Here is a 20,695-nt window from a genome sequence, read left to right as displayed (position 1 = left end):
GATTAATCTTTTCTCACTATATTAAACTTAAAGAAGTACTTTATAGGTACATCAGATCTGCTATGTAGCACAAACCAAAGGTCTCTGTATTTGCCAGATGTGCATTAAATTGTGCACAAAATGATGATGTGAAGTGGTATCTCAGATCCTTAAAATGACAGCATGAAATTAGCTTTAGGTTAAACTACATTAGCTCTATTTTGAAGGATAGGTTAAAGGAGTGAGGAAATACTGCTAGCAAATGTCTCCAAAATCTGCCGTTGCCCTGGTCAGAGAGTCTGCCTTGCACCAGCTGAGACACTGTTATCTTTATCCAAGCATGTAAGAGATTTGAAAGGGGAGATTTTTCTCTCCACTAATGCAGGTTGCTCCTCCACTATATGGTTTGTCATACCACGGCAGCATGCCATAGAGGTGTTATGGGACTTCTAAGAGTGAGGCCAGGTAGCTTGCTCAAATACCTACCTTGCAGCATCAGCTGTTTCTGCTGGCTCAGCTAACTTCACATTTTGTCTTTAGAACACAAGAGGCTCAAATTTCTGTACTAGTCTGTAATTGCCACCATAACTGAAGTCAGCTTAGTGCTGTACACTTTTCTTCTCAAGGGTGCATAACTCATCTGTCTTTCACATTTAGATGTGCCTTTCCTTGGAAAGCCTGTGGAAAGTGTTAAGCTGAAAGCAGGGCAGAGGGATTTTCCTGTTAAGGCATTGGCCTAGTATGCTGGGGGGTGGACCCATGTCCTCTCCCTGCCAAAGGAGCGGTCTGGCTGCCTTAACAAACCTTCTGTGACCCCAGTAACCCTAGCAGAGACCTCTACAATAAGTCTATAGGGGTCACTAGGAAACCGGTACTGCAGAAAGCCTCCTGCAAAGGTGAATGGTGCTAGCTGTGGTCTGGTCTCACTAGAGGCCTTCTGCTTTTGTAAAGTCGAAAGAGAGGGACATAAAGGTCAATCAACTGCTACCATCACAGCTGTGGATCCTAGAGAAGCCCTCTGACACAGGCAGGGATATGCATTCTTGCCATCCTGTGCACAGCTGGGGCCAAGACAACATTTCTGTTGCAAGAAAGGTTGCTCCTCCTGCACAGCATCAAGTCTTGAGGACCCTGGAGCAGCTCAGTCAAAAGACTTTCTGCAGGACACTATCACCACCTATCTCTAGAGCAACTCTGCTCAGTGAGATACCCCTACAGGTTTCCTGCATTCCCTCAGAGCAGCCAACTCTCTCTACCCTCTTTTTGCAGCCTCCCATGGGGACTGCATGGGGCTGGCAGAGGAAGGTCAAGCTCACGCTAGCCTGGGGGTGAGGTAAGCTGCAGTCTGAAGACCAAACAGTCCCTGCCTGCCCTGTCCTGTACTGGTCAGACTTGGCTGTAAGTGCCAGGAAGGTGAAAAGGGCATGGGCTGTACTGAAGAAAAGCAGCCCTAAGGATGCTCCTGTTAGTACAGCTGCCTCATTAGAGATCTGTAGAAAGGCTCAGGTGAGATCATTTGCATTGTCATGGAATGAGTTGTCAGTGTCCAGTATTCCCAAGCTGCACCCTTCACAGGGGCCAGTGAACATACCAGCAAAGTCCACATTGCCTCCACAGCTACTTGCACACCAGCACAGGAAGGCCTGCCTCTACAGGATTGGGTCACCCTTGCTGGAGTTAGGGTGGAGGTTGTTTACATGCTAAACCACCCCCCCAACCAAACAAAACTAACATTGGTAACAAGACACTGACTGTCTTTTTAAGTAAGTAAAAACATACTTGTAATCAAAATGTTAAAAAAAAAAAACATCTAGTGAAACTTTAAGGCAGAAGATACCTTTTGTTTCTTCAAAAAAAAAAGAAAATCCTGTAACAAAAAAACCCAAACCTGTGTATAAACTGTATAGATACAAAAACATTGCAGTGATTGGAGCTGGAAGTAGAAGCAACACGTAATGAAAAAACTAAATTATGACAATGGCTGGAGTAGTCCTTCTGTGAGCTGTTATTGACCCTTTTTGGGACCACTGCGTTCAAACACCTTTAGCCATGAGCGAAGGACTCGGTAAACCGGAGAGATACAAGTTGAAAGTTGAAAGCAATTATACTTTGGGGCTACACAAAACCTTCTTGTGCCTCATACATTTCTGAGATAAAGATTAATTTCCTTCCAACCCCCAGAGCCTCAAGACCTGTCATGCAGGTTTGGGGATGTTTGATTTCTCTTGGGAATGGTTTGCCAGTGTTTGGGCATCCTGGGGCAGGGTTTGGCAGTAGAGGCTACTTGGAGTAGATTAGGGGATGTTTGAGGAGTTCTGGAGCAGGGTTTGGAGCTCATTGGTGGCAGCTGGGCAGAGTCTAGGGACTGATGACTTTGAGGGTCCTGAAGCAAGTTATCAGGGTGTTTCAGGACCCTGATGCCAGACTGGGAGGAGTTGCATGTACTTGGGCAGGGCATGGAGGGGGTCATTGGGACCCCAGGGACAGGTTGTGAGTTGGGTTGCAGGAGGGCTTTCGGGGACCTTGAAGCAGAGTCTGGAGGTGTTTGGGGCACTTTGGCCAGTTTTGGTGGGGTTTCGTGGCTCTGGGACAGAGTCTGGGAACGTTTGGGAAGCTTAGAAGCAGGACTTGTGCTGTGGCTGGGAGTAGGTTTCGGGGTTTGTGGGGGCACACAGTCAGGGTTTGGGGGTGTCCATGTTCCTATGACAGCTCTGAGTTAGGGTTTTGGGTCTTTGAGGGTCCTTAAGCAGTTTTTGGTGGTGATTTGGAGCCCTTGGGCAGAACTGTGGGACACTGGGACTGTTTGGGTACTGTGTGGAGCAAATGAGGTACTTGAAACACAGTTTGGCAGGATTTTCAGGGAAGTCTTACAGTGACCTGAAGCAAGGTGCAGGGGTCTTTGGGAGAACTTGCACAGAGTTTGGGGACACTGGGAATGCTGGGACAGGGTTCAGGGGTGTTTGGGAGAGATCTTATGAGCCTGTGAAACTGCTGGAGGTTTTTCTTTTTTCTTTTTTTTTTTTTTCTTTCTCCTTTTCCTTTTCTCTTTTTCCAGCACTAGGACACGTTTTAGGATCCTTGGGGGATTTTGGCAGGCTTTGGGGGAACCTAGAACACCTCAAGAGTTTGCATGGCTACAGTGGGTCCTTGTACACTCCTCACCTGTGTGCTCAAGCACCTTTCTGAAATGCCTGTACATCAATGCACGCAGCAAGGGGGATAAACAGGAGGAACTAGAGGTCTGTGTGTGGTCGCAGGGCCATGACCTCATTGCAATCACAGAGACATGGTGGGATAGCTCACATGACTGGAATGTGGTCATGGATGGCTGCAGGCTTGTCAGGAAAGACAGGCCAGCAAGGCGAGGTGGGGGAGTTGCTCTTTATGTGGGGGAGCAACTGGAAAGTATTGAGCTGTGCCTTGGAGTGGAAGGAGAACAAGTTGAGAGCTTGTGGGTAAAAATTAAGGGACAGCCAAATATGGGCGACAATATTGTGGCTGTTTGCTACAGGCCACCTGATCAAGAAGAGGAAGTTGATGAAACCTTCTACAGACAGCTGGAAGTAGCCTCACAGTCATAGGCCCTGGCCCTCATGGGGGACTTCAACCAACCTGATATTTGCTGGAAAAGCAACACAGTGAGCCATGCACAGTCCAGAAGGTTCCTGCAGAGCATAGAAAACAACTTTTTGATGCAGGTGATGAAGGAGCCAACAAGGCGAGATGTGCTGCTGGATCTTATCCTAACAAACAAGGAAGGGCTGGTTGAGGATGTGAGGGTCGAGGGTAGCCTTGGCTGCAGTGACCATGAGATGGTGGAGTTCAGGATATTGCGAGGTAGAAGCAGGGCAACAAGTAGGATTACAACCTTGGACTTCAAGACGGCCAACTTTGGCCTCTTCAAAGACCTGCTAGGAGGAATCCCATGGGCTAGGGCTCTGGAAGGCAGGGGTGTCCAAGAGAGCTGGTCAGTATTCAAGGACCACTTTCTCTGAGCTCAAGATCGGTGCATCCCCAGGAGGAAGAGGAGAGGCAGAGGAGCCAGGAGACCTGCATGGATGAGCAAAGAGCTTCTAGAGAACCTCAAATGGAAGAGGGAGGTTCACAGTACGTGGGAAAAGGGACTGGCCACTTGGGAGGAATATAGGAATGTTGTCAGGGCATGCAGAGATGCAATGAGGAAGGCCAAGGCCCACTGGGAATGAAATGTGGCAAGGCATGTCAAAGATAACAAGAAGGGCTTCTTTAAATACATCAGCAGTAAAAGGAAGACTGGGGACACAGTGGGCCCACTGCTGAACAAGGAACGGGCCCTGGCAACGCAGGATGCAGAGCAGGCGGAGTTACTGGATGCCTTCTTTGCTTCAGTCTTTACTGCTCAGGCTGGCCCTCAGGCATCTCAGTCCCCAGAAGAGAGAGGAAAAGTCTGGAGAAAGGAACGCTTAAGATCGGTTGAGAAGGATTGGGTCAGAGATCACCTAGGCAAACTGGATCCATGCAAATCCATGGGCCACGATGGGATGCATCCATGAGTGCTGAGGAAGCTGGCAGATGTTCTTGCTGAACCACTCTCCATGATCTTTAAAGGTCATGGAGGACAGGAGAGGTGCCCAAGGACTGTAGGAAAGGAAATGTCCCTCCAATCTTCAAAACGGGCATGAAGGAGGACCTGGGAAACTCTAGGGCAGTCAGCCTCACCCGCATGCCTGGAAAGGTGATGGAGCAGTTCATCCTGGAGGTCATCTCCAGGCATGTAGAGGACAAGAAGGTTATCCGAAACAGTCAACATGGATTCACAAAGGGGAGATCATGATTGACCAATCTGTTAGCCTTGATGACTGGCTGGGTCGATGAAGGGAGAGCAGTGGGTGTTGTCTATCTTGACTTCAGCAAGGCATTTGACACTGTCGCCCATAGCATCCTCACAGGCAAGCTAAGGAAGTGTGGATTGGGTGAGTGGACAGTGAGGTGGACTGAGAACTGGCTCAACAGGAGAACTCATAGGGTTGTGATCAACGTGGCAGAGTCTGGATGGAGGACTGTCACTAGTGGTGTTCCCCAGGGGTCCAGTCCTGTTCAACATATTTGTCAGTGATCTGGATGATGGGATAGAGTGTAACCTCAGCAAGTCTGCTGACGATACCAAGCTGGGAAGAGTGGCTGGTACACCAGAAGGCTATGCTGCCGTCCAACGAGATATGGGACAGGCTGGAGAGCTGGGCTGAGGAGAACCTGACAAAATTCAACATAAGCAAGTGCAAGGTCCTGCACGTGGGGAAGAATAACCCCATGCACCAGTACAAGCTGGGGGCTGAACTACTGGAAAGGGGCTCTCTTGAGGAGGACCGGGGAGTGCTGGTAGACAAGAAGTTGACCATGAGCCAGCAACGTGCCCTTGTGGCCAAGAAGGCCAACAGTATTTTGGGCTGCATAAAAAGGAGTGTGGCCAGCAGGTGGAGAGAGGTTATCCTCCCCGTCTACTCTGCCCTAGTGAGACCGCATTTGGAGTACTGTACCCAGTTTTGGGCCCCCCAGTTTAAGAAGGACAGGGAACTGCTCGAGCACGTCCAGCAGAGAGCTACCAAGATGATCAGGGGACTGGAGCATCTCCCTTATGAGGAAAGGCTGAGAGACTTGGGTTTGTTCTGCGTGGAGAAGGGAAGACTGAGTTGGGATTTCCTCAATACCTATAAATATCTAAAGGGTGGGAGTCAGGACAATGGGACTAGACTCTTCTCAGTGGTGCCCAGTGACAGGGCAAGGGTCATTGGGCACAAGCTGGAACACAGGAAGAGCCACCTAAACATGAGAAGAAACTTTCCTGTGAGGGTGACAGAGCAAGCTTTAGGGTGTTTTAGGGCCCTAGTGCAGGTTCAGAGATCTTCGGGGACTATTGGTCATGGTTTGAGATTCTTCAGTAGCCCTGGTCATTGGTTTGGGGTCCAACTGAGGGTATTTCTGGATTCCTGGGGCACACTTTGAGGATTTTGGAGCATAAGGCAAGTTTGGAGTCTTTAGGGTCACTGGGGAAGGTATAGGGCTTTCAGCAGTGCTAGGAGATTTTGAGGCATTATTTGGGGTCCTGTGGTAGGGTTTTGGGGAAGTTTCTGAGTGTCTTGAAGTAGGGCAAGGTTTTCTTGGGGGCCTGGCGCAACTTTTGGGTTCTTTGAGGAAAACTGGACAGGGTACAGGGTCTGTTGGAGCCAGCAAGAACTATGGCACATTTGGTGATATTTGGGGTTTCATGGGAGCTTTGGGACAGTGTTTGTGGGGGCTTTGTGGGAAATTAGGGTCTGTGGCTTTGGAGGAGGACTTTCAGGGGCTCAGAAACAGGGCTCGGGATTTTGGGGGGCTGAGGGGCAGATTTGGGGGACTTTGGAGGGACTTGGGTAGAGTTTGCAGGTATTCGTGACACCTGCAAGACATTCTTTGTGGAGTGTTTGGAGGTATTTGTGAGCATTCAAACAGGGAGTATACTGTGACAAGACTGGAGAACACTGGGGATATTCAGGGAGGATGTGGGGGTAAATGGGGGTACCCTGGAGTAGTGTTTAGCAAGTTTTGGGCTGCTAGCATAGGGACGGGGTGCTGGGGGCATTTAGACAGCAGGTGAGGCAGTGGGAGGGGGGCCAAGGGCTGCTAAGGAAGGTTGGGGTGGGGGGGCTGAAGCAGTGTTGGGTGTGTTTTGGGGCCCTGGGGCAACGTTGGGATCTTTGGGGTTAGTAAGGCAGGTGTTCAGGACCCCGTGAAGCTGAGTCTTTGGGGGTCTGAAGCAGAGTTTTGGATGTTTGGGGCCCTGGGACTGCTTTGGGTTTTTCTTGGGGCAATTGCGCCTGTTTGGGTGCACTCAGGAACCACTGAGTAGCCTGAGGCAAGCGTGGGAACCTTTTTAAATTGAGAGTACGCGTAGTGAAGGGCTGGCTCAGTACCGCTGGGACATGTTCTGCGGGTGGCTTTGCCGCATTCCTCGGCTCCGGGTGGCGACGGTCCCTGCATGCAGAAGACAGGCCGGCGCCCGCGGCCACCCAAAGGGCGCGCCCGCCTCAGCAGCGCCCCGGCAGCGCGTCGCCCTCCGCGCACAGCCGCCCCGCCCCGGCCCACTCTCGCCCGCGGGCCCCGCGGCCCCGCCGCTGCCCTCACTGCGCCTGCGCCCGCTGTGGGGGCGGGCGGGAGCGGCAGGTCTCGGCTCCCGAGGCTGCGCAGGCACCGCCTTCACGCATGTGCACTTCCTCCGGCGGCGAGGGCGTTTGCGCGGCGCAGCTTAAGGGGCGGGGCTGTGGTCCGCGGTTGCCCCGTTCGTTCCTGGAAGGCTGTGGCCGCAGAGGGGCAGTCGTGGTGCGCGGGCACCGCGGAGCAGCTCAGGGCTGCACGCACTCCCCGGTCACACCGATGCTCAGAAATGCTGCGTTGCCTGCCGGTGGGCGGCGGCGGCAGCAGCAGCAGCGGCGAGGACGGCGTCTGGTCGCTTTTTTACTGCTTCGCGGGGAAGCAGTAAACACGGCCAGTCGGAGCGGGCCCGTGTGACGGGATGGGGGCTGTGCTGCGGGATAGCCCCGGGGGAGGGCGGCGAGTGGCCGGGACGCCCGCGCAGGGATAACGCTGGGGCGGCAAGAGTCGTTGCAGACCGCCCAGCGCCGCGCCGCGGCAGCCGTCCCGCGGGCTGAGAGCAGGCGGCGACGTGCCCTTGTGCTCTCCGGGCGGTGACCCCAGTGATGCGGGCAAGGGAGGGCAGCGCGCATGCGTTGGCTGTGCCCGCAGTTTACCTGAGGACCGCAAGGGGGACTTCGTGCCTGCGCGTGGATGTGGCCGCGGCGCTGCAGGCAAGGCGTGGGCATTGCGCGTGGACTGGGCATGCGGACTGAGTGCAAGAGGGGTGGTGCACATGCGCCTCACGGCCCGCGCATGCAGCGGGGGCTGTGGCTGTGCGCATGCACTGGGCGGCAGCGGCCCACCCCGCGGAAGCATGAGGGGGAAGCTGTCGGTCCAGCTGCCGTTGGCAAGTGAGGCTGGGAGGGAGGGCTGGAGCTTGGAGCCAGTACAGCTGCAGCAGAAAGTGGCGCTGCATCTCAGGTAGTGTGTCCGTCTCCTGCAGGTCAGCAGAGAGCAGAGATGCTTTTGGGCCCTGCCACGTGGCCAGGACAGCCAGAGCTGACTCCAGGGCAGGGCCCCTGCCTCTGCACTGCATAGGATAGCGGCACAGCCCGCATCTTGGCCAGGCACTGTCTTGGGACACTCCTGGGAGGGACCCCTTGTCCCCATTGAGCCCCTGTCAGCTGGGCCATGGGCTGGCAGTGCCTGCTGCAGTCCACAGGGCTTGGTTGGTGTCCTGGTTTTGGCTGGGGTAGAGTTAATTTTCTTCACTGTAGCTGGTGTGGTGTGTTTTGGATTTGGTAGGAGAATAGCGTTGATGGCATACCGATGTTTTAGTTGTTGATAAGTAGGTGCTAAGTGTTGCTAAGTAGTGCTGTTCTAGTCAAGGACTCTTCCAGCTTCCCATGCTCTGCCAGGGGCAGGAAGCAAGGAGGGGAGGGAGCACAGCCAAGGCAGCTGATCCAAGCTGACCAATGGGACATCCCATACCATATGACCTCATGCCCAGTATACAAAGCTGGGGTAAGAAGGAGGAATGGGGTGACATTGGGAGTGATGGCGTTTGTCTTCCCAAGTAACTATTCAGACCATTGCCCACAACAACAGGAGGAACACCTTACAACAGTAGAGTGCAGGGGGTAGGAAGGATGGTTGCTGCATAACCACAGTGTAGCAAATACCAGTTTCAGCGTGGGGGGTGGCAAACAGGAGGGGAAGGTCATTTAATTTCAAATAAAAAACCCTCATGCTTGCAAACACCAAATGCCTCATGATGGTACACAAAAAGTCTGTCCTGCTGCCAGGCATGCATCTGGGCTCTGGCTTCAGCTACAAAATGCCCCCTGTGCCCCAGCCTGGGCTTGTCAGCAGGGTCCCAGGCCCAAGGATGGCCAGTGTTCTCAGAGCTGCTGCGGGGGTTGCTTCGTCCTGGTAAGGCCTCCCAGCAGGTCTGAAATGAAATCTGCTGAGTCCCAGGCTCTCAGGGGCCAGGAGGCCCCTGTGTGTCTCACCAAAGCCAGAGGAGCCCTGGCCTTCCAAAACCAAAGGCAAGGCATGGTGCTGTTGGGGTTGTGCCGAACTGTCTCCCCTGTTGGCTGAGGGAGCACCTGCAGCTCAGCATCCCGGTGCTGGGGATTTGGTCCAGGGCCACCACGCAGCTCCCAGCCTGCCTACTCCCAGAGACCACACCAGGACTCTGTGGCACCCACGTGCCCCAGCCCTGCCGGCAGAGAAAAGCCCAATTGCTGTGGGGCAGGGGACGGGAAGAAATGCCCCCTACATGGGCAGAGGCTCAGGGCTTGACTCTGTCCCCAGCAGCCCTTTGCACCCTCCCTGCCCTCGCCGAGCTGCCTGTCTCTGCTGCTCACCTCTCCCAGCAGACCCCAAGGCTCATCACCTGCATGCGTGGCCTGAGCCCAGGAGCCTGTATTTGCAGCTCCTCTTAACACGTGGAAGACCTTTGCCATCCCCCATGAGTAGGCAATATCTCAAGACTCTCGTCTTCAGGAGCAGAGGCAGATGTGCCTGGAGTACAGAGTGAAGTTGTGGCCCTAAACCTGGAAGGGAAATAATACTCCAGGGCTGTGTTTTTCTCTCTCACTGTGGCTTGGGGGTACCTAATGCTGGGTCAGGATGGTGACAAGGCTGTTCTTTTCCTGCTGCACGGAGCAATTGCAGCTGCGTTTTGCTTTTCTGCTCTGTCTTGAGCACTGTTCCCCTCTGGGAGAGCTCTGGGACCCAAATTAAGGTAGGACCTGCCCAACTGTCCTCCTTGGTTGCAGCCCAAGACCTCTTAGGAGACTAGAAGTACAAGCTGAGTGACAGCTAATTGCATGTGATTGAGAAACCCGTAAACAGCTTTGGTTCTGGCTGGTTTTAAGGCGTGTGATTTGAGCACTGTTCTCCTGCAACAGTGCAGGAATCAGAATTGTCAGGCAGCTCAGGGGTGGGGGGGGACGACAGCAGTTCAGGTAGCATCATTTGATGGTGCAGTGTTAGAGGCTGTGGTTATCCCAGGGAGAACATGTGCCCTGGCCTGTAACTATGTTTGTGCTCACTTTGGCTTGTCTTAGGGGGCACTTACCCTGTCACTACATAGTTCTACTCTTGGTAAAGGAAGGCCTTGAAGATTTGGGTTTGTGGCCAGGTATGGGCCTGTTTCTAACATCCCCAAGCTGTAAATACTCAAGGACCAGGCCTGCCATCTTCATGCTCAAGTAAGCCTTCACATTTCACAGTGGTTGTCCCTAAAACGTGCGTCACCCTAGGCTGCTGGTTAAACACTTGGCCTTCTGTCCAGGGATGTGGAGTGACAGAAAAAGGAACAGGTGAGGAAGCCCAGATCAAAAAGGGTGAAATCAGTTGTCTGGGAGTAGCTGAAAGCATAGCTTTTTGACAACTCCTTGTTCTGGCAGAATAATTTAAGTGTTCAAATAAGCCATGGATGCATGCCACCAAGAGGAAACATCCCCCAGCCTCCGTGGGAGGGTAGGTGCTGCAGATTTACACCATGGACAGCATTCAGCAACTTAAAAGTCTATGATGATGTTGGGAGCAAAGAGATTTAGCCTCTTCCAAAGCTGTAGTAGAAGTCAAGCACGCTTTGGAAGTCTTGGCTGGAGAAATGGAGCAGGGTGTCTCTCTTGGAGTAGGAAAAATCCTTTTTCTTCCACCTCATTAGCAGTGTTGGGATTGCTCAGCATGTCCCATTGCAAAGGAATTCCTTCCTTTGAGATACTGATGTGGGTACAAATGCACTGTGATCCATTTGGACATTGGTCTGAATCTGTAATTCTGGGGTTGTTGCTTTTTGCATCTAAAGGTTCAAACAACTGTCTTGCTAGTCTGCAGTCCTATGGTAATGAATTTGGTGTTTCTCTTGCTCTGGATCTGACCCCCCAGACCTGGCATTTTCTTCCCATTCTGAGGCGTTGCTGCAAGTAGCAGCATCAGGGCGTTGTCCAGAGTGCATAGTTACTCTTGCTGTGGTACTACTGCATAACAGCCAACATGGCTTCACCATGGGTGAATTGTTCCTGACTAATCTAGTGGCCTTCTACAGTGGACTGACTGCATCAGTGGACAAGGGAGGAGCTACAGACGTCATCTACCTGGACTTCTGAAAGACCTTTGGTAGTGTCCCCCACAACACTCTTGCCTCTAAATTGGAGAGGTATGGGTTTGATGGACAGATTAGCATATGCATAAGGAATTGGCTGGATGACCACATCCAGAGAGTTGCAGTCAGCAGCTCGACGTCCAAATGATGACCAGTAACAAGTGGGGTCTCTCCTCGGGTCTGCCCTGTTCAATATATTTATTAACATCATAGGCAGAGAGTAGGCTGAAGTGCACTCTTAGTGATTTTGTGGATGACACCAAGCTGAGTGGTGCAGTTGATAGGCTTGAGGGAAGGGATGCCATCAAGAGGGACCATAACAGGCTTGAGGATTGGGCCCACAGAACCTCGTGAAGTTCAACAAGTCCAAGCACAAGGTCCTGCACATGGGAGCAATCCCCACTGTCAATACAGGCTGGGGGATGAACGGATTGAGAGCAGCCCTGTGGGGAGAGACTTGGGGATTTTGGTAGATGAGAAATTAGATATGAGCCAGCAATGTGTGCTTGCAGCCCAGAAAGCCAATTGTAACCTGGGCTGCATGAAAAGAAGCATGGCCAGCAGATCTAGGGAGGTGATTCTCCCCCTCTGCTCTGCTCTTGTGAGACCCCACCTGGAGTTCTGTGTCCATCTCTGTGTCCCCCAGTACAAGAAAGACATGGGCCTTTTCGGGCCGATCCAGAGGAGGGCCCTAAAACTGATTAGAGGGATGGACTACCTCTCCCATGAAGAAGGGCTGAGAGAGTTGGGATTGCTCAGCCTGGAGAAGAAAAGGCTCAGGGGAGACCTTATTGTGGCCTTTCAATGTATAAAAGCGAGCTTATAAGAAAGAGGGAGAGAGACATTACTAGGACCTGTAGTGACAGGACAAGGAGCGATGGTTCTAAACTCTAAACCTTGTCGAGTCACGCAAATAAAGTTTCCGCATGTGGTATTGTTAGTTGGGGAAACCGAAATGGAAAGTTTACTTTCAGGTCACCATTTATCCCTACTGAGCTGAACTTCACAGCTTTAGGAAGTGCCATCTGTGTGCCCCAGTTTTAGGAAAGCATCTCAGGGTCTCCTCTGAGCACAGAAGCAAGTCAGACACACGTATGGTCAGAGCAAAACAGACCTATTTTCCTGTTTTGCTGTGCCCAACTGGCTCAGGGCAGCTCATCCGCTTCCATGATTAGCCTCCCCTGCATGATTTGCTCCTCCTCATATCCCTTTTTTCCCTTGCTGTATTCTTCTTTTTAGCATCTTCATCCCATTCCAAATAAGCAGTCTCCCATGCTGACTCATTCCACAGTGGTCCTGGGCTTGCTGACTTCATGCCTTTACTTGATGCTTGTGGTGTGGTTATCTTCATAACCCTCATCACTGTTCAGCAGCTTCTTTAAACTAGCACTCTCCTTTTTGGTGTTTCTCGTTTCTACCATGTTTCGTGTTTCTGTTTTGTTGGTGTAGGTCAGGGCTGTCTGTCTGCATGCACACATTCATTGGTGTGTCACAGACACAGACATTCCAGCACCTTCCACTCTTCTCCCCAACCCTTGCTCTTCAGCAGAACAAGGTACCTCATGTTGCACTACGGCTGGGTCATTCTGCACAGAGGTCCGTGGATGCAGCTCTGCCTTCTGCAGGCGGTACAGAGCCTATTCACAGGGTGTTACACTGGGGGAAGGAGAAGAAGGAGCAGTTAAAGCACACAAAACTCTGTAGTGTTCAGGCTATGGCAGTTCAGTGCCAAACCCACCTAAGAAGAAAGGTGGAAATATTTGAGAGAACTCTTGGTCCAGACATGTAAGGGGCAATGGTTTTAAACCGAAACAGGTTTAGATTAGGCAAAAGGAAGAAATGTTTTACCATGAGGGTGGAGAGGCACTGGTTGCCCAGAGATGTTGTGAATGCGCCAGCCCTGGCAGTGTTCAAGGCCAGGTTGGATGGCGCTTTGAGCAGCCTGCTCTAGTGAAAGGTGCCTCTGCCCGTGGCAGAAGGGTTGGAGTTAGGTGATCTTTAAAGGTCTCTGCCAACCCAAACTGTTCTATGATTCTGTGATTCTGTGAACTGGAGAGCCTGCTACGTGTTGTAACTTGGTTTTAAATAATCTTATGAAGAAGCAAGGCTGCCCATCTGGTGCACCGCAGGCAAGTGGATGTCCTCCTTTGTCCTGACTTTTGTGCTTCATCAGCATTGTGAGTTTGGCTGGCTGTACGCAGAGTGAAATCCCAAATGCAAGGGAAATGACAGGATGTCTCTGAGCTAGACTCAGTGGAGAAAGGGAAACAAGTTTCTGATCATAAGGTTGTTCACAACTGACAATAATCCTCACCATGTTTACATCAAAAATATGCAAAGAAGTAGAACACAAACCTACAGTGGGTAAAAAACCTGGAGCTGAGCCAGCAGGAGGCGATTAATGCCTTCTGGTTTTACTGATGTGACTTTTTGGATTTGCTTTACAATGGCACTTGAGAGGATCTACAGTGATCTTAAGGTCAGTGGGTATTGCCTTCACCCTTTTGTTTGTGTCTTTATGGCAGCTTTCCACATGGCTTACCAAACCGGTGATATTGTAATTGACCTACTGGACAAAACTAGATAAAGCTGTGGATTAATACATTGCTTTTATTTTTAGAAATACACATTACTGATGTCCTTGTGCCAGCGTCTTCCTTTTCTAGGGAATTTTAGTAGTAAAGAAGCATGTGGTTCCCTGGAAACACATCTTTCTTGTCACTCCTTTACCAAGAATTGGGAAGGCTCTGCACTGGGTTGGCACCAACAGCTTCTCCTAAGGTGTAGCTGTGGAGGTCCTCAACACAGTCAGGTTCTAAGCTTGTGCCCGTGCCACTGAGTGTTTATTGCTGTACAAAGCTGTGCCCAGAGCAAACACAACCTAAAGCACGCCAGTATGTACAGTTCTTCAGTGCCAAATACCAAGGGTAATCCCTTTACAGAACTGGTCCTAAATCACTATCCCTGAACCCTGCTCAGCATTGAATGGCAAGCGAGTGTTGGAGAGCACAGCCCTGGACAGCAGAGAGCTCTGCCTGCCAGAAGAGACTACTTTTACTGTCTCCTTGCTTCTGGTTCAGCCTGCTGTAGAGCGAGTATGTGAGGTTTGGAGTGTCATGCAGGGAATTGTTGAGTGCAGCTCTTGGTTACTGACCCCAGAGCCACTGGAGGATTTTCCTCGGCCCTGACAACTTCCAGCAGCTGATGCACCCAGGAGGCGTGCTTACACCAGCAGAGGGTGAGTGGTGCAGGGAAACCTCACCCTGGGGATCTGGGAGGGTTTCCTTCTTGAGGGTCATGGGCATTTCTTCCATCTCTTGTTGGGCCAGCTAACAATTGCATCCTCTCTTCCTTTTCTAGTATGATGCCTGCTGCTGCAGCAGCAGTGAGAGGGAGCAGCTTGTCATCCCCAGCTCTCTGCAGCTCATGGAGAGCATGGCCACGGAGCTGGAGAACCGCTGTCCAATCTGCCTAGACAGCTGGGAGGAGGCCAGCTACGTGGTGCCATGCCTCCACCAATTCTGTTACACCTGCATCCTGCGGTGGGCTGAGAGCAAGCCTAAGTGCCCCCTCTGCAAGAGGAGGGTCAGCTCCATCGTGCATTTGGTGCGGGCAGACAACGACTTTGAGGAGCATGTCATCCCACTGCCAGCGGCACCAACAGTCATTGTCCACCTGACAGCAGAAGCTCCTGGACAGCCAGCTGCCCACAGCCTCTGTCACCTTGCAGCACCCCAGGCCATGGGGCTGCTGCCCTGGGCTCCAGTGGGCAGCTTCCATGCCTGTGTCTGGGCATCCATCTCCCGCATCTATCCTGCTGTCCTCCATCCTCTGCTGCCCTGGCTGCATTAGGAGCTGGGGCAGTTCTTTGAGGATGCCCAGGAAGCAGCAGCAGCGCAGAGCATCATCAAATCCAGCCTGCAATACTTTGGCCTGGATGAGGAGGCTGTGGTACAGCTGCTGTGGGCCTCCCTGGGCAGGCGCACAAGGAGCTTTGTCCACTATCTGATTGACACCATTGTGCGCTGCTGCAGCTGGGAGGCCCAGCATCGGATGGACCTGGGGGAGGCCCGTGCTGCTGAGGAGTGGAGGGGGCAGTGCTGTGGCTGCCCCTGGCCCTGCTGCTTCCTAAGGGGGTCTCCTGCCCCCAGCCCAGCCCTTCATGCAGGCCAAGCAGTGCCCCTTCCATCTCCATTCCCACCCATGGGGAGCAAGATGCGGTGTCTGGGCCCTCCACACGTAGCTGAGGCAGCAAACGTTCACACTGGGGGCCTGGCAAGCCCTGAAGAGGAGGGCTGGCAGGTCCAAGGGCCCCTCCCAGCTCCCCAGGAAGCCACCCTGTCGTTGGTGACACTGGGAGGGTGCCTCAGAGGCCAGTTAAACCAGGGCCAAGCCACAGCTGGGGCACACACCAGCCCCTTGTGGTCCTGGCTTCTCTGATCTAATTACCGTATAAAAGGAAATGAAGCATGAAAAGGGCAGAAGAAGCCTCAGTAGTGCTATCAATCCTGTTGGCCCTGTTGTCCCCACCTGTGCTGCTCACCACCGCTTCTCCTGGTGCTATGGCCACTGTTTCCTTATGTGTCTGCTGGGCCCTATGGCTGCTGGGGTCAGCCTGGTGAGAGAGCGGGCATGGTGATGCAGCCTCTGGCCAGGAAGGGTGGCATGTTGATGCTGACCGGTCCTTCTATACAAGCTAGGTACTATATTGTTGTTCCTCTGAAAAGCAAGTGCTGCCCAGCGTCAGGCCCGGATATCTGCAGCTGGTCCCAGGGCAGATGCTTCTAGCCCATGGTCTCCAGGGCCAGCCCATGCCCCATCATTCATCGTCCCAGGCATGGCCGCCTCCTCACCGCACCCTCTGCCCCCATGTCCTGGGGCTCTGCTCTGCTACCAGTCTGTACTGCCCAGTGCAGACTTGCTGCGGTGGCAAATCCCTTCTACACAGAGTCACAACTTGGTGCTGCTCTCTGTGTCAGCCTAGGGTTGTACCCTGCCAAGGCAGGAGCCCCTGGAAATTCAGCAAGGGGAAGTGCAAAGTCCTGCACCTGTTTTCAGTGAAAGAGAAGTGAGTGAGAGTGCAGAACAGGCAAAAGAATAAAAAAAAGGCCCAAATGATGAATATCACGAAATATATTCAAGCCTTTGCCTTGCCTTGCCTTTGCCTGGCTGCTGAATAAATGGAGTGGGGAGGTAGAGAAGCTGTGCCAGGAGAGCCAGGGTGTGTGCAAAATTCCACAGTTGTGACCCAGCAGCAGTGGGCAGCTGGGGAAGAGGATGCTCAGGGCTGTTCTCTGCCTCTGGTGGAAGTGATCACAGGAATATGTACATTAAAAAGGGCAGGAAACTGGCTAGTTTCACCTTCCCCGACTTCTGCACTACTGAATCTCTCCCCAGCCACCTCTGCTGGGAGAAAGGGCAGGTGTATGGTAGGGGGACCATGCCACAGGTGCTTGCTGCAAGTTGCACTCGCAGCTGAGAGAAAGCATAGAGGGACGCAAACTCATTTTGCTGGGAAACAGCTCTAGAGGCACTCGAGTGCAAGCACTGGAAGCACTGCAGATGTGCTGTTCTTGAGTTAGGAACAATCTGTGGGGATGTGGAAAGCATCTCCCAGGCAGCACGCTCCCCCTCCTTGTTGTACACAGCTGTGTGCAGGGATTGCTAGCATTTGCTTCTGACCAAGAAAAGACTCAGAGTGCCCGGGAATGTAAGTCCCAAGAAAAGTAACCAACCCCTTTGTGTTTGGATTTACTGACCCAGCAGTTAGGTGATTTGGGACTGGAGAAGCACACGAGCAAATGCATGTCTGTCTCCTGGTAGGAAGCTGGTTTGATGTCTTATTACTGTAATTACCAAATCCGTCAGTCATTGTGGGCTGTCCTCAAGACCTCATCCTTTTTCACCCTCTGCTCAGGAAGGATAGCCAGCCTATTTTGACAATGCTCACGAAAAAGTGCTTGGGATTTGTTTATTCTGGACTATGTCTCTGGGCATCCTTGTTCCTGTCTTTCTTTAAAGGTAAGCTCATCTGTGGTTGTCCATTTCTTTGTTTTTATTTTTTCTAAGCACTAGTCATATTTTACCCCAACTCTATTTTCAGAAGGACTTGCATCTGCTTGTAGCTTGAACTTTGTTAGAGTCCAGTGAGTTTTGTAATCAGTTTGAATAAGTTTGTGGATCTTACAGTGCTGGGCACCTACTTTTAAAAAAGGAAAAGGTTTGGATTTGTTGTGTTTTTTGATGAAAAGAGGCATTTTTACTTTCAGAAGTGAATTGGAATGATTGTGTTTCAGAAGGAATATGGTTTTGCTCTCCTTTAAAAAATTAACATGTCTGTGTTCTTTGGGGATGAGAAATTATAACTCCAGGCTGGACAGGATGGCTGTGAGAACCTTGTAGGTGTGAGAGTGAAATGGTGGTGTTCTACAAAGGAAAATGACCATACAAAAACTTGTAACAGTTTACTTTCTATGCATCATTTGGGAAGATTTATAGCTGCATAAATACATAGATTTACTATTTCTGGTTTGTTTTTTCTCTTCTAACTTTTACTATGTTTAATAAGAGTTCTTCCAGGCAGTGATGGGTATAAGTTGGAAACATCTAATAAAAATAATAATGTGCTTCTGTAGTCTATGGTTTCACCCATGACCAAGCTATTTTCTGAAGTTTCAGCATGATACAAACAAAAGTAGGAACTGTGTGATTCTTCCAAAACATGGAGGATTGCAAGGCTGACAATAAAGAATTTTTAAGTGAGAAGTGAGGCTGAAATAGCCACAGTCCTGAAAGATGTTCAGGATTGTACACAAAATGTGCTTTTATTACTCCCTACAGCTTGTTACATGAAACATGAATGCCTGCAGCAACTATAAATTCTAAAACTGAGTATTCCAGGAGTGACAGACCATGTCATGTTACCCATGATGTATGCATGGAGAAAGGACTGTCTTTTTAAAGCAGAGAAAGTGATCTGCATATTTCAGAATTGCAGGGGCATGGGGAACTTACATACATGTGGTGTTGCACTAGACTATTCATGCCATGCAGATAATTCCTCATGAGTTTAGCTGAATCTCAAAACATCCATGCGTTTCATTACAGCTCCACATTTCAGCTGCCTAATGAACCAATGGTATTGCAGAAAAATATTTCCCCACCTTTCTAAATTAAGAACTTTGCTATCTTTGTTTCTAAGACATTTCTGTGCTACTCCAGGAGCTGAACTAACAAGCAGGTGATAGCAGCTAGTTATGACGTGACTCACTTTGTGTGCAGTCCCATTTTGAGCAGTTGTGTATCATGTAAATACTGTCTTTTACGTTCTGAGTAATCACTAATTCACTGGGGGGATGCTTCATTTCTCTGAGAAGCACATGAAGACACAACCTGCTTTTATAAATAAATCAGAGGATTTTTGTGAGATGCTTTTACCCAAAATTTACAAGTATGCACCTTTACAGACAACTGCTAAAGCAGAGTGAAATGAGCCTCTGATGAAGATGCTCTGTATTTGACTTCTGGTTTGTGGACAGTCTTAAAGAAAAAAAAAAAAAAAAAAGTAGTTCGGGCAGAAGAGAAAAAAGTCAAGATGATTTTAGCATTTCATCTGTAGCAGAATCTTTTAACAACAGGTTCCAAATGAAGTCCAAATGGATTCCTCAGTGCACCCACATGGAAGTCACAGCAAGTCCATCATAACTAACATCACTGTTATATAGTGCTGAGTTGTTTCAACAGAATTCATAACAATTTCTCAACTACTGAAAACTTCTGCAGGGCTGTTTGGCAGGAAAATTGTGAAAAGGACTAGGTAAAAAACAAAACAAAATAAAATGTGAAGAACTCCATCATTTTTTCCAGTCCTTTCTACTACTTTTTGCTTCAACTTTACTCTGCTTCCACTACTGCTAGGAGCCCTCATAGCCATGTCATTCATTTTTGCTCAGTGCAGCCCTCCTTCCTGAAGAATTTGGAGCTAGTGGTGCTTTCTTGGGACATGGGCCCTAGGGAAAATCAGGGAACTTGTTCTCAGCCTCCCTGGATCCCAGATGACATATCTCAGAGCCAGACATCCCTTCCAGGCCAGGCGCAATCCTTGAAGGAGCACCCAGGAGGTGGAAGGATCCTGTGAGTCCCAGCAGCTACATACCACCCTCAGGTGCAGGGACTTGAAAACCCTGCTCCAGGGAGAGATTGGAAGGGAGGGATCAGCCCTGGTCCTGCTCCTTTCTTTGAGCATCATGCAGTCTGGGAGCTATGATGCAGATGACCCTGTAACGGAGCTGTCCTTCTGAAAAACATGTCCCAGTGACCACATGGGCACCTAGCCTCTCCAAGATGCATTGCCTTCAGCTCAGAGCACAGGCACCTGCTGGGTTTGAACACCAGGGAAGTTCAGCATGCACTTTGCTAGTCTACAGTAAACCCATGTGTTCTAATTATTGTGCTTTTATATCTTTTAAGTGAGGCCACTAGAGTGCAACACATGCCACACAGAGCAGAGTCAGACCTCTTATTTTCTTTGCTCTGTGCAGCCTGACATCAGGGTCATACTCTGGCCATGTGGCTTTGACAAGCCCAGCAAAGGCAAAGGCAAGCAGAGGACAGAGACCCTCCTCTGCAGTCCACTGGGAATGTAAGTGCTCAGCAGTATGGGACAAGTCCTATGGCAGCGATGCTGCAAGCAAACTAACCAGCTAATAGATGTAAATTTTGAAGTAAGTCAACCTGACTTGGTGTACCCTGCTGGTGCAAAACAGCTTTTTTTGTCTCACTCATATGTGAGGTTGAATTCCTGCGCCACACTCATTTCATGCTTTTTCACAGCTTTGCTGATTCAGATGAGCTCTAGTGAACTAGTGATCACATCAGAACACAACTGATGATCTTTAGGAGCAAATCCTCACAGGGATACTTTTCTTGGTTCACTTCCATGCAAGCAGGTGCTATTTCTGCAGCAGCAGTAGCATTGGCAAGACAGTCTCAAAAGGCTAGATTCTGCTGCCAAGCTACAATTGCTCTAACGTGAGCTAGTTAGACTGAGGTCACACGAGTTTAGAGATCTGTGTAGCAGGAAGAACCAAGGCTGGTACTTAAGCACCTATATATGGAGTCTAAACTTTGGGCCTCAGCTGGGTAGGACTGATGGAACTGCAGTGAGGTGTGTTAATTGAATTGGTTTACGCCAAAGAGACACTGTTGATTAGATGTGAGAAGTCCTGTGCCTTAATAGAGTACAATGTAATGTCTTCGGTAATTTAGGTGGTTGGTGAAGGAGTTCCACCTTCAGATCTCATAAATGTTACCAGGCTAGAACCAGGTGTTAAAGTCAGATAATTTAGAATCTTTCATACTCTTAATTTGAGGTCTGAAGGTTTCATTCACCTCAGTTCCCCACATTGTCTGTGTGATGCTCTGAATTGTATCATCCCACTGAATGATATACAGTTTCAAAGATAACAATGCAGCTGATGCAAGTTTAAAATAAAAAAGATATGCAGA

General features: G+C 50.4%; 1 protein-coding gene across 2 annotated transcripts in view; it reads left to right on the top strand.

Annotated features, from left to right (window-relative positions):
- The first annotated feature begins 7,220 nt into the window (after positions 1-7,220).
- LOC104048075 (neuronal acetylcholine receptor subunit alpha-7) overlaps positions 7,221-20,695 on the top strand; it is a 72,904-nt gene continuing 59,429 nt past the window's right edge. The window contains exons 1-2 of one of the 2 annotated variants that reach the window (XM_064438187.1): positions 7,221-8,049; positions 17,106-17,209. In XM_064438187.1, the coding sequence (XP_064294257.1) occupies positions 7,862-8,049; positions 17,106-17,209 (292 nt within the window). In that variant the 5' untranslated portion in view covers positions 7,221-7,861. Of the gene's footprint in view, positions 8,050-17,105; positions 17,210-18,825; positions 20,656-20,695 lie in introns of those variants that run through there. The other variant, XR_010370552.1, reaches the window with a different exon arrangement.

This window comes from Phalacrocorax carbo, chromosome Z (genome assembly GCF_963921805.1).
Source record: "Phalacrocorax carbo chromosome Z, bPhaCar2.1, whole genome shotgun sequence".
In the NCBI taxonomy this organism is placed as follows: domain Eukaryota; kingdom Metazoa; phylum Chordata; class Aves; order Suliformes; family Phalacrocoracidae; genus Phalacrocorax; species Phalacrocorax carbo.
The sequence above is the reverse complement of the archived record's forward strand: the minus strand, read 5'-3'. Positions and strand labels throughout refer to the sequence as shown.